Here is a 13,928-nt window from a genome sequence, read left to right on the forward strand (position 1 = left end):
CGTTGAACCTTTTTATAAAAATTGACGTCTTATCTAAGGAGAAGATAAAAGTCAAGTTCGGAAGATAAATGTCAAGTTTCAAAGGATAAACACCAATATCGAAAATGGTGAACATACACGAGAAGAGGAAAGGGAAATAAGCAAGCAAAACTGAGAAGAGACAAAACTGCATCTTCGAGAGAACTAAGGTATTTCCGTCTTGAAATTTTTGTAAACAGACTTGGAATTTTCGTAGGATATTAATAAGAAATAAAAACGCCTTTGAAACTGCCATAGAACTTTTGGGAACGTAAAACCTAGGTGGATAGTCTAGCGAACTAAGTCTTAGGCGATTTTTCATGTCTCGATATATCGTTCCATAACTGTTCATCCAGATCATGCAAACCGATCTAAACTTTCCAAAAATTTAGAAACGATCGCCACGCATATCAAGCTCGCTTCCAAAGGAGAGAAAAAAATTAGAGACATGAACGTCGTCTTAAAACCGAATAGTTTCTGACAATTTTCTCAGAACCGACATATTCCAAGTCGTCAACGTGGAAACAACCAAATCACAGTCCAAGCGCCGTCTTTAAATCGTCCCGGATTATCGATCATTCCAAACCTCAGAAGAAGAAACGTACACAACCCTTCAAAGTATCGGTTCAACCGTTTTCTTTCGTAAGAAAAGGGGAGTAGGTACGCATACTATACTCGTATACTCGCAAACTTCAAAAAACTTTTGCAAATCGTCAAGAAAACGATTTTGTCAAAGCAAATTGCCCCAAATAGGCAAACGACAATCTAAAATTCGTCTAAACGCTAGCAACATATCCAGACGATAATGAACATAATCTCAAAGACTATACATTATTTCTTATCGCAATCATGCGTACAGAAAACCTGTACCAATATCAAACTGAAACTCGGCGATTAGCCAAAGTATTGAAGCCTTTTCCGGCTTTAGAAACCCAGTTTCATTTAAAAATTTCTACGAGAAATCTTCAATCACCAAAGCTTTTTTCAGTTTCCGTTGTACCAAGTCAGTCACGGAAAAGCATCGAAAACATTTGCGATAAAGAAAACTCGAGAATAGATGTATCATCGTGCACATTAAAAGGAACACTTTCCTCCCAATGGTTTGCTAGATCCACCTCTGGTTGACCAATTCGTTCCAGAAACGAATGTGTCACGAGAATCCTCTCAAAAATCCTATGAAAAACGTTCTGCGACTAGATCGTAATGAAATACACTTTGGTAATACTCCATGAGTAACTCCAAGCAACTTTCACCTAAGATCGAAATCACAGCAGAAACGTTTTTCGAAAACCCGCAGAAACAACACTACTTTGACATATGTATACATATCACCGATTTACAACCTTCGTAAAACTGGTCTCCATTACTTACACGAAAAATCCTACGTATAATCAGACCAAGTCTTACGAAGAAACTTTCTAAAGTTAACATAACAGGCTTTATGAAGAAGTATGTTTTTTACAGCAAACGCAAACCTGTAAGATCTGATTTTTGATAATCAATCTAAACTTTATCTCTTCGCATTACGATCTAATAGATCTCATTTTTTAGCCCTGCGGCTCGCCGTCTTCTGCCTTTCTTTTCCCTCGGTCACATCTGAGAAGGCAGTCATCCCGCCGCTGACTCCACGCTGGTTATGTAGCAAACCTCTTGGGCTTCGTCTTCCTAAGACCAAAAAAACTTGATTTTCATAAGACTATAGGTCATATTATACGAAATATTCGTCGTATAACTGAAACCTAGAGCGGAGAATCGTTTTCTAAGACTATCGGCCATATTAGCACGGACAACTCTGGCAAACTTGGCCTATCAATCTCGACAAGCGCTCTATGGCCCTCAGTCAATTACGCCTTCCAGTGAAGGTCCAAACCAGAATTTGCCATCCCCTTTAAAGACGATCATAAACTAACACAACCTTAAATGTTAAAGTACCATGGTCTAATCCTTGACCTACAACATCCTTGGCTATCTGAGTGAACACATCCTTCACGCCAAGCCAAACTATTTGAGAAACCATCGCTCCATCACTTAACGGCTAAACGACAATCTATGATTTGTCTAAAAACGTCGTGTGACTATTAGGAGAATAAATATCGTGTAGCCCACAGTCGGAAATCATATGATAAATTCTTCGTAACGAAACTCAGTCCTAACAACCAAACGGTTAACGCAAAATCTAAACTTTTCGAAAATTGACCAAGTTCAATACGCTCCACAATTCACTTTAAGCCCGCAACGTTTTACCCATAATACGTGGCATGTAAGGAAAAATTCGTAACAAAGCTTCTAGAGCTATACGAAACATCCTCAAAATGCACTAAATAGATCTCGAAAGGCCAACACTTCACAAAGCACTCTGAAGGAAAACGCTTCTTCCCATGGACAAATTTACGCGACACCTCAGTCCTAATTCCTCGATCGCAAATTAAATTATTAGCATCCAAACACAAACAATAATTTTGGCTGCCAACATCCGTAGTCAAACCAGAATGTTTCTCAAACGCAGGGCTAAGACTAAACCCTTGCAACATCGCAAAACATCTTCAAGCCCGCGAATATTTCAACCACAAAATGCGGCATACGAAAGAATAACAAATCTGGTCGCTACGTAGTGACTGAACTCGGAACCAAACTTGGTCGCTACGTAGTGACCGAGCACGTGCACGTTTCGATCGTTACAAAGCGGCCGAGCTTTACCAAAACGTCGATACGACACGAATCTGTGCATTCTCGTCTACTCTTTAATGCCATCTCCCGAAGACCGTAATGTAGCTAAACCATTTCATGTTTCTCGTCATTCGAAGTCATCGATCAAACTTTACGATAAAAACCGCAGAAAGTTCATTTTTATCAAAGAAACCGTAATAGACGTTTCAAGTCAAAAGACGGCCCAATGAGACCTAAGACGTGACTCAAAGCCCACTTACAATTTTTTAACCAACAGCCCATAAACCGTATGACGGTTTATGTTTGGTTCGCAAGGAAAGATAAATGTCAAGTTTCCGCGGATAAATATGAAGTTTTCGAAGATAATTACAATGATCGTGAAAACGGAATATCTCCTTTTTTAAGCTATGACGGCTTAAGGGCAGAAGAGGAAAAGCGTAAAGCGACCTAGGAGCGAGTATATAAGGAGTCCTAGGCGAGAGGCACAAGAGGATTTTTTCCAGAGCAAACTTAGCACTTAGAGCAATTAGGCAACTTTCCGTTTTTGTTGTTTCGAGCTGCGACTCAATTAGGTTTAGCCGTCTTAGGGTTTTTAGAACTAGGAATCTCGCCGACAGCTCTCGAGCCCATGCTTATACCTTGTTATAAACGCTCATACGCAAATTCGGAATAAGACTTCTCTTTGCTCTCTTTTTACAATTTCTTATACTTTATCGTTGTTATCTCATGTTCTGATTGTTTGGCGTGTGGTATTAGTAGATATCCGGAATCTCTAGGAAATTAGTATTTTTCTAATTTCCTAATTTAAACGGAAATCGACAGTGCGAATTTCGGTTCCCACATTAAGTGAAACCGGATATTAAACAAAAGTAAACGCAAGCGAAAACCCTATACAGCGTCACATAAACCTTACTCAGAATTCACAAACCCAACTGATATTATTTTGATGCCTCATATGATTCGAACGAAGGTTAAATAAATAAAAATCAAACTAATTAAATTTGCAACCTCAATAAGGGTGACACTGATATAAAACATTTTTTTACAGTTGTTACTACCTGTGGGAACCGAAATTCGCACTGTCGATTTCCGTTTAAATAAGGAAATTAGGAAAATTCTAATTTTCCAGAGGTCCCGGATATCTGCTGATACCACACGCCAAGCAATCTGAACACAAAAATAACAACGATAAAGTATAAGACATCGAAAAGAGAGCAAAGTAGATATTATTCCGAATTCGTGTTTGAGCGTTACAACAAGGTAAGAGCCTGGGCTACAAGAGCTGTCGGCGAGATTCCTAGTTCTAAAGCCTTAAGACATCAATGACCTCATTGAGTCACAGCTCGAATAACAAAAACGGAAATATGCCTAACTGCCCTAAGTGCTAAGTCTGCTCTCAGAAAAAAGTCCCTCTATGCTTCTCGCCAAAGACTCCTTATATACTGGCTCCTAGGTCGGTTTGCGCTTTTCCTCTTCTGCCCGTAAGCCGTCATAGCGTAAAAATAAAGATATTCCATTTTTTCCGATCTTCGTAATTATCTTCAAAATTTCGTATTTATCCGCGGAAACTTGACATTTATCTTTTCTTGCGAGCCAAGCGTAAACAGACGCTCGGTCGGTACGTAGCGATCGAGCGGAACATGCGTTCGGTCGCTGCGTAGCAACCTTCTTCGAGCTCTTGTCTGATGTCTCGGGTTTCCTCCGCAAAGCTTTTCGTAAGGAATAATCTATTTCGAAAAAGTATTTGTCGAAGAAAGTTTTCTCGTTTTCTTCTTCAGACGTTTTGAATGTTAACTTCGTCGTAACCGTTCTTGACCCTACCATTACTGTTCACGTATCTACACTTATAAGTTATGTTTTATTTTCGGACTATACAGCCTGTTTTATGTACGCATTAACTAAACACGTAGAAGGCTTCCACAAAGAAAATGGATGTTTAAACAGTTTTTAAATGCGAAATGTACAATAAAATAAAAACTAAACACTACATAGATTAAATAAACCGAAAAAAAAACATTATTCTGTAAACCCAAACCTGATTTCTTTTCAGGGATTTATATGAATGTCACAACATCGTAAGAATAACTATAAACCGTAGAACTGAAACTCTAAACCCTAAATACTAAACCCTAAACCCTAGATACTAAATCCTAAACTCTAGTGTAAATCTTAAACTTTTGGGTAAACCATAAACTCTTGGGTACACTATAAACCCTAGCGTTTATGATTTATCCAAAGATTTAGGATTAAAAACAGTAGTAATTGCCAAAACAAAGCTGTTAAAAATATTTTTAACACCATCAGCAAAACAATAAACTCTAAACTTTCAGACAGCCTAAAGTCTTGGGAAAAGCATAAACCCTAGGGTTTAAGATTTATCCTAGGGTTTATGATTATAAATAATAGAACAAATTTTAGAAGTTGAAACAAAAATAGATTTTAATAAATTTTTGTAACGCCATCGTTAAAGCAATAAACCCTAAATCCTAAATAGTAAACCTAAAATCCTTGTGTAAATTCTAAACCCTTGATTAAACCATACCCATGGGTACACCTTAAACCCTAACGTTTATGATTTATCCAAAGGTTTAAGATAAAAAACAGTAGGAATTGCAAAAAAAAAAAAGATTTTAAAAAGATTTTTCACACCATCAGGAAAGCAATAAACCCTAAACCCTTTCAGAAAGCCTAAAGCCTTGGGAAAAGCATAAACCCTAGGGTTTAAGATTTATCCTAGAGTTTATGATTATAAATAGTAGAACAAATTTTAGAAGTTGAAACAAAAATTGATTTTAAAAATATTTTGTAACGCCATCAGCTAAGCAATCAACCCTAAACCATATATACTAAACTGTAAACCCTTGTGTAAATCTTAAACCTTTGAGTAAACCATAAGCCTTTGGGTACACGATAAACTCTAACGTATATGATTTACCCTAACTTTTAGGATTTATCATACTGTTTATGATTATAAATAGTAGAAAATGCACAAAAATGATTTTTAAAATTATTTTTAACGACGTCAGCAAAGTCATAAACACTAAATCATAAATACTAAACCATAAATTCTTAGATAAATCTTAAATTGTTGGTAAACCCTAAACCCGTGGTCACACAATAAACCCTAGAGTTTACGTTTGACAAGTAAATTTAGTTTACCATAACACATCAAAATGAAGATTAAAACTGAATCATCCACCCCCTAAATTGGTTTTAACCGTAGCCCCTGTACTAAAAATGAAACGTATTAACGGAAACAGGATATTAAAGTAGGTTGTATACAGTATATAAATAATGGTGTGCTGAATAGTAACTTAAATACTTGATACAACCAGTACCATCAAAAATATAAGTGTGCAATACTATTGAGGACTTAAATAGACTTGTTAATGTAACTCAATGAATACGTGAAATGGAATGTAATTTTACTTTTGTCTCTAAAAACCAACCAGAAGGTAACCGATATTTAAACCGGTCACACTATTGAAGATATTTTCACGGTTAGCGCACAGAAGAGGAGCCAAAAAACCGCATACCTAGAGATAAGAAGCTGATTAAAAAAAATTTAAACACGATATATAATGAAGAGGGCATTTGTTGTCTTTTCAGCAGGGACGTCATCATTATAACCTATGCATAGGTAGGCTGCTAAGCATTAAATGTCCACAAATGGAATTGATTCTGTGGGTTGAGGTGCATTGTAGATTATTACCGGATGCAGCTTGCGGAATTTTGTCTATATAAAGAGAGCTAATTCATTGTAACATTGCAACTACCTCTTTGACAATATAACCTGGAAAAAGACTGAAAAATTCAGAACAAAGGTTCAGTTATGTAGGAGTGTTTCAGAGTTTAGAGTCAACAAAACAGGCAAGCAAACTTTCATAACTCAGCTTCTTTTCCACAACTAGAGTAGGCAAAGTAGATAACACAAAAATTATTTCGATTTTTTCCTTCAATCATAACCACAATAGAACTTCTAATGCACACCCTAATAATATTTCTCCTCTTCCAAATAGTACAGATGGTTCACCTCGTTCGTGTAGTCAAGGGTCAGTGGTCTAAATCCCAACAGGGGGTATGGAGGTTCGCGCGATATGAGTCAGTGTTTCGGGAGGATATTGTCATCGGCAACAATGCAACAATGGTTGAGCTTAACCGCTTTTAATCACTTTCCAACTCCCGCATCCACACAATGGATGCTTGAACCTGACGGTGAAACTTCTCCACCTCACAACATTGTTGCCAATGCCGATATTGACATGCTAATGAGTATCCATGAATGGAATACGAAGCCACAACTTTGTCTGATATTCGGAGCCGAGGACGTTGCTAGGTACCAATTCATTTGTAGAGCTCCATTTAAAATCGGCAATCGAACTTTCCTTGCAGAGGGAATCACCGGAGAACAGCACATATATGCTATAAAGGGTACTACACTTCACCCAAACAATGTTCTATTTGTAGCATATACCACCTTTAATCATATATGAATAAATATACATCTGCTTACAAACGCGATCACTGCAGATATGGCGCGTGGCCAAGAACTCGTCTGTAGTGATCAAGCTCTAAAGGAGACTTTCACTGAGGCCGATCTCGTCAGTCTGTATCGATTTTCCTTCGAAATAGAGCGAGCCAGAAACCGTCTGGACCTTAACGTCGGCGCAGCTGATATTACTGGAGATCACGTTGTCCCTAACCATATACATCCTAATAGGTCGGAGCCAAGATTGGGCCCTGTGAATCAGCCAGAGTGAGCATGACGTTTAGGTCACACTTACGAAGCTGGTACGTATACTTATAACAAAAACATCAACATACATACAGTTAAAGTTTATATCAAGAACGCTAAACGTTAACATCTATAGATACCGACATCGAAAGATAAGCCACCAAATGTGTAAATATGTATGGATTTCCAAGTGGAGCATGGACAACGAACAGACATCCTGCAGGAGTTCATGGTGGCTTGGGAGGCACTTTTGTCGCAAATGCCCCCACCCATTACAATACTACCACTTGGCCTCCTCAAGAGACAATGATTACATATTGGGATAATTTAATGTCTTCAAGGTACGCATTGGAGTTAAAGAGAATATATGGGGTCCCTGGATCTGAACACACAGGCTACCCGTACGCAACTCTCAATATTGGGAGCCCCAACACTCCAATCGGTCCTCCAATTATGTTCCTCAGCAATGAATCATCGACAGCTTCTTCAGTTAGAGCTACAAGGAGGGATGAATTTGGTGAAGAAAAGACCATATATAGTGTGCCAACTGGAGAAATAACCATGGGAACAATATGCATGCAAGGTATACTCACTCAATAGTTCCTTAAATTTTTTTGGCAACAACCACGTCAGCAGATGGCGCATTAACGAAGTGGACTACAGCAGATGCAATCGAAATATATATATATCTTTCTGATCACCCTTTTTTGTTTGATGCAATGTCGGTAGGTGAGAGTTCTGCAATGGGTGCCAAAGGTGGGAGCCACGCAAATGCTGCTGAATTGGTTTCTCCTCGAAACTATGAAGTGGAGAGTACATCGGTTCAGCTTACACCGGTTAGAGGAAATGAACAGGCTGCTGACGATACACCAGTTAAAAGTGAAGAGGGAAACGATGAAAAGGGGAAAAACTGATTGAAAACAGGGGCCTTATGATGGTTTTCGGCATGTAAAATGGACGGGCAGAAGATCGTTTTTGTTTCTCTGTGATCAGCTGTTATGGGTTAACATCGTGTGTCTGATGAATCTTATGTTGCCTTTATTTTAGCTTATGTAAAATAGCGGCTACGTTTTTAATGCTTTCATGTTAAGTTGTTTTGGTTGTGTAATATGAACTCTGTGTGATAATCTTATGCAATGTAAAATATTTGATAAAAAGACGGTGTTATGATTGTTTTTTTACCGTTCTCAGTTTAATGAATCTTGAGTTTAAGAACTGAAAGAAGTATGTGTAAAATCTCGCTTCTTCTCTTATGCATTATTTACGTAAAGTTTAACGTCTAAGAACCATGTGTTTTGTTGGCCAGCTGATCTTTTATGTAACATATTTGGGGTAATGACAAACTGCTTGTAAGATATGTGAGTTGTAAACTTTTAAAAAGGTTCTTAACATTTAATTGGGTGAAGCATATCCCATATAGGAAATTACATATAATATTACAAAATAACCCATTTATATTGTATAACCGGATACAAAATCGAAGGTCGCATGTTGACGATGCAAAAACGGCACAGCGCACAAAACGAAATTGAGTTCTAATAAGCAAAATAATATAAACAACTTTATTAACCCATGATATAAACCACCATATATAACGCCCAACATATTAAGCGTGGGTTAACAACAGTAGACACTATATTTTCCTAAATAGAAACAAATGCTAATGAAATGACTAGGTCACCTGCAAAGTCAAACAATGTGATTGTATGATGGTTTTACATATCTCATTGCAGAATAGCCAAACAATACAGGAAAAATTGAAAGATAAAACTCTTAGACAATAGGAATCTAGCAAATCTTCCAGAAAAAGCGGGTTTTTCAGCAATATCAACGAGCTTACCAAAGGTAGACGACCGTATATATTGTATCTCCTCTTCTTGCAGGGCATGTAGAATATAATTGATTGCCCTAGAAGATTGATACGTTAGCACTCTAACACCAAAAGGTTCTTCTCCATCGGCGAACATCATATCAGGCAGATCCACTTTCGTGCCATCGCAAACGCCTTCTGGTAATCCAAGAGACCGTGAACCCATCGATATCCCCTTAGACAGTAACTTATTCCGGATGAAAAATCTGATTTATGAAAATGAAAGAGAATTTTTCTGAGGAACTGAAAGAACTAACGAGAGAGAGGTTATAAATAAAAGTGAAGTACTGTATGGTTCTTTGCAAAATCAAAAGTTGAAAACGGCTAGAGCTCAGGTCTTTTCAAAATAAATGCAGAAGCGTGTTTGAATGACCTATGAATATGTTGTGTCAGACGCATCATTTACCCTATGTAACAGGTTCGAAAGGGCAAACTCGCCATTATGAAAAGTACACAGAACCTATGCATACGCACCTAATAAAAGAAGATTTCGTGTATATCGAGCGTAAATTCCTTTATATTTAAATGAATAAAAAATGAATTATATCTTTTTGTCATCCAATCTGTTTTATTAATAAAAAAAAGCTCAGAAGAGCAACAAGAACAACTTAACAAAAAGAGGCCCAATCGAAAAAGGAAATCCAAAAAAAAGAAAGATAGTGCGACAAAAGGAAGAAATCCTGAATCTCGAAACTGATACTCGCGTAGACAGAAATTCAATCGTCAACGCCGGAACCAACAGAGCAACCACGACATGGAATAAGCAAAGTCCGATCTAGGGGAGCCAAGAGTCAGCAGAGGCGGGACTGAGAAAGCTACTGCATGGCGGAGATGGTGGTGGAACGCTGGACCGGAAGACTTCCGGTGGAGGATAAGAAACCAGACTCTCTCTCTAAATGATCGAAGAGAGAGAGAGTCTCTTTTTCAGGATGATTAGAGCACTTCCATGGGAGGGCTTCATAAAAGGTTCTAAAAAAAAACCAAAAAAAAAAACAATGACTAAAGGTTTTAGAACCACTAAGTACCCCATACGTGTCCTTTTTGTATTGGTCTTCTCTCTCTCTCTCTCTTTCTTTCTCGTCATTGTTGCTCTCCTTCTCCAAATCCGTCCACGAAGGTTCGAATTCTTTGAGTTTATGTGTTGATTTGAAATTGTGATCACCTCTCTGCATTTCTTCCACGAATAACACTGAATCGCCGATCGGTAATCAATCCGTAAAGCCTAATCAATTGGATCCCACCTCGGCGTCTTCTTCCACGGCTAGAGAGGAAGGGCATCGTCGAGATGAGAGCAGGAAACGGAGAGCTGAGTTTCAGGAAGAGCAGGCTCGTATCCTCGCCGCGTCTCTTCGTCACGTGGTGTAAGTATATATTCGTTTCCAAATTCATTTTTTTCTCTGTAAAGTTTCGATCTTTAATGTGTTTTGTGAGATGCCACAGCCGAGGTTAGGTTGGACGGAGGAAGCAATGATTGCAGGCTCGAGGGACGTTGGTGTGTCTCCTTCCATTGTTGGGTCTTTCTCCAGGAAAGAAGCTGCTCTTGTTGAGGTAAATGTCACTATCTCGTTTTGCTTACCTGATCTGTAAATGTCACTATCTCTACTTAGCATCTGTTAGCGTTTACTCTTTGAAGCTACATGTTTAAAAAGGATCAAACTTGGTCTTGAATTTTTGTCTAAATCTTATCATTGTTCCTGTATTTTGAACATGGTGTTGTAGCTGGTCTACCTTTAGACAAAAACGTAGTTAGAGGTATTAATATTTCAGATGATGTTCTAGTTTCCTCATTTTAAAAACTAAAATCAAGATGTGTTGTCTCTCAACTCTTTAAAATAAAGAAAAACGGAACCATGTGTAACATTGTGAAGCTAGGTGTATCCGCAAGGAAGGATGTCTCATCATTTCAGGGAGATGTGTGTTGGAGACCATCTTGCTGTTAAGGTTTCTGATCTTCGATACCCCCAAGCTTCAAACTTTAAAATAATAATCACCAATTCCTGGCTAAAGCTCCTTGCTTTCTTGTCTCGTGTTGCAGTTTGAGTGGGCTTGGCAGCATCCGAGAGAATCTCGTGCCGTACGAGAAGCTGCTGCTGCTTTCAAGTCCTTCCCTGGACTTGCACGCAAGATCAAGCTTGCATACACAATGCTAACTCTTCCAGCTTGGAATATGTAAAGAAAGATAAAGCTTCTTGTTGTTGTTTATGCTGATGTATCCGTTATAATTACCGACATAACTTATATCTCTCTCTCTCTGTGTCTTGGTGACCAGCTTGAACCTGACAGTCAACTATTTCTCATCAAAGTATGCGCACCACAGCGGTGTTTCTCCAAGTTTGCCTCCCCACATGAAAGTCCCAGTCTGTGCTATGGGTGATCTTCCATGTTTCACTAAAGGAGACAACGATTCTCAGCCCGAAGACGAAGAGAGTCTTGATAGTAATGAATAAGAAAATGATGATAATACCCAAAGCCAGCCTAGGAATCCAACTACAAGCTCATTGGATGTCTTTCTAATTATAAATTTGTATTTCTATTTTTCATATGTTTTTATATCATATTTGTTTAAATGTTATGAAATCCAATAATTTATAAGTTTTGTAATATTTAAATTTAATAATTTAATTTCTAAAAAAGAAACAAAATTTAAGAACCTCATAGGAGTTCTCCCATTGGACCATCACACAACTAATCAATATCAATATACAATACTAAAAGGCATGTATAAGCCATGGAGAGGGTGTCCACGTAGGATAGGAAAATCAACCAATCAGAGAGCCCGAAGTTGCCACGTCATCTCATTTATTTTTCGTAAAAAACAATGCGAATGAAAGGATCAAACCCGAGTTAGTATGACATAAATATAGGGCAGTTACCACTAAGCCATTGAAACTTTCTTGGACACATATACAAGAATCACTAAAGGAGACAACGATTCTCCTTTAGTATGCGCACCACAGCGGTGTTTCTCCAAGTTTGCCTCCCCACATGAAAGTCCCAGTCTGTGCTATGGGTGATCTTCCATGTTTCACTAAAGGAGACAACGATTCTCAGCCCGAAGACGAAGTGAGTCTTGATAGTAATGAAGAAGAGAATGATAATAATACCCAAAGCCAGCCTAGGAATCCAACTACAAGCTCATTGGATGTCTTTCTAATTATAAATTTGTATTTCTATTTTTCATATGTTTTTATATCATATTTGTTTAAATGTTATGAAATCCAATAATTTATAAGTTTTGTAATATTTAAATTTAATAATTTAATTTCTAAAAAAGAAACAAAATTTAAGAACCTCATAGGGGTTCTCCCATTGGACCATCACACAACTAATCAATATCAATATACAATACTAAAAGGCATATATAAGCCATGGAGAGGGTGTCCACGTAGGATAGGAAAATCAACCAATCAGAGAGCCCGAAGTTGCCACGTCATCTCATTTATTTTTTCGTAAAAAACAATGCGAAGGAAAGGATCAAACCCGAGTTAGTATGACATAAATATATGGCAGTTACCACTAAGCCATTGAAACTTTCTTGGACACATATACAAGAATCACTAAGTAAGTAATCACAAACTCTTATGTACAGTTACATAAATATGAATTAAACTTTCAAGACTCCAATACTTTGTTTTGTAAAAAAAAATAAGTAAGTGACTAAGCTAATATATTCTTTGAAAGTGTGAGAACATTGACAAATATGAAAAAGCATAGATTTTTGTATTCGTGACAAAGTTAAGAATTTTGTAAAAGTAAGTTTAACATATACATTTTCGTGACAAATATGAAAAAGCATAGATTTTTGTACAATTTTGACAAAACAACTCAAAACATAGTTCTCTAATGTTTTAATAAAATATTATTTAAGGATGCAATAATTAAATATATCAATTCAATAAATTTTGTAATTTATAGACAAAACAATAACACAACAATTTTTGAAACATTTGTTTAACCTATCGATTTCTTTTTCATGAGAATCCAACTAAACAAGATAAAAAAAAACAATAAGATTTACAAATATTTAATTACAATTTTATTCAACTTTGATTAATTTCAAATTGTAATAATGTTTCTTTTTGAAGTTGCAAAAAAATAATGTTCTTTTTTTATTACACTAGCATTATATATAAGTTCTATTTACACAAATAAATATAATATAACAACATAAGCTTGCTTTCCCTGATTCATATGAAAACTTTTTAAGTTATCCACAAAAGCAAATTAATTAAATCAATCAAATTGTTAGAATACAGCAAATTAATATATAATTTTATTTTAAATTAAATTATTTAAAAAGTGTATTTTCATTAAAAACAAAATAATAAATAAGTAAAATTGATTTGATGGTAATTTTTATGACATATATATATATCAATTCTGTGAAAGAAATAGAAGCTTAATATGGAAAAAAATCTTAAATACAAAAAACTCTAAAAATTAACAAAAAAACTAATAAAAATTAAACTACGATATCACTTGAAAGCTTCTTAGACAATATTAATAAAATATTTAAGCGATGATTAGACAAATTTGATTTTTTTTTTTGCCAGCCAAAAGTTTATTATTAATTTCCATCAGTTATTTCAAAATGTTTAAGAAAAAATGGACAAAAAAGTAGGATGGACATAAATGATA

The 13,928-nt window shown here is 36.5% G+C and overlaps 2 protein-coding genes across 5 annotated transcripts; both read left to right on the forward strand.

The window, feature by feature from the left end:
- Positions 1 to 6,363: 6,363 nt before the first annotated feature.
- LOC111209653 lies at positions 6,364 to 8,597 on the forward strand. 2 transcript variants are annotated; one of them, XM_022709676.2, is made up of 4 exons: positions 6,366 to 7,116; positions 7,216 to 7,476; positions 7,557 to 8,003; positions 8,150 to 8,597. In XM_022709676.2, the coding sequence occupies exons 3-4, from the start codon at positions 7,595 to 7,597 to the stop codon at positions 8,332 to 8,334; spliced, it is 594 nt and encodes a 197-aa protein (XP_022565397.1). In that variant the 5' UTR covers positions 6,366 to 7,116; positions 7,216 to 7,476; positions 7,557 to 7,594; the 3' UTR covers positions 8,335 to 8,597. The 2 variants fall into 2 exon arrangements, with proteins under 2 accessions (XP_048626134.1, XP_022565397.1); XM_048770177.1 differs by having other exon boundaries at positions 6,364 to 7,116; positions 7,216 to 8,003.
- Positions 8,598 to 9,765: 1,168 nt separating this feature from the next.
- On the forward strand, positions 9,766 to 12,539 carry LOC106435089 (structure-specific endonuclease subunit SLX1). 3 transcript variants are annotated; one of them, XM_048770176.1, is made up of 6 exons: positions 9,766 to 10,651; positions 10,731 to 10,838; positions 11,163 to 11,231; positions 11,326 to 11,459; positions 11,560 to 11,660; positions 12,301 to 12,539. In XM_048770176.1, the coding sequence occupies exons 2-6, from the start codon at positions 10,758 to 10,760 to the stop codon at positions 12,513 to 12,515; spliced, it is 600 nt and encodes a 199-aa protein (XP_048626133.1). In that variant the 5' UTR covers positions 9,766 to 10,651; positions 10,731 to 10,757; the 3' UTR covers positions 12,516 to 12,539. The 3 variants fall into 3 exon arrangements, 2 of the variants coding, with proteins under 2 accessions (XP_048626133.1, XP_013731390.1); XR_001286897.3 differs by lacking the exon at positions 12,301 to 12,539 and having other exon boundaries at positions 11,159 to 11,231; positions 11,560 to 11,907; XM_013875936.3 differs by lacking the exon at positions 12,301 to 12,539 and having other exon boundaries at positions 11,560 to 11,907.
- Positions 12,540 to 13,928: the final 1,389 nt, after the last annotated feature.

The sequence above is a fragment of the Brassica napus genome, chromosome C9 (genome assembly GCF_020379485.1).
Source record: "Brassica napus cultivar Da-Ae chromosome C9, Da-Ae, whole genome shotgun sequence".
NCBI classification, from domain to species: Eukaryota; Viridiplantae; Streptophyta; class Magnoliopsida; order Brassicales; family Brassicaceae; genus Brassica; species Brassica napus.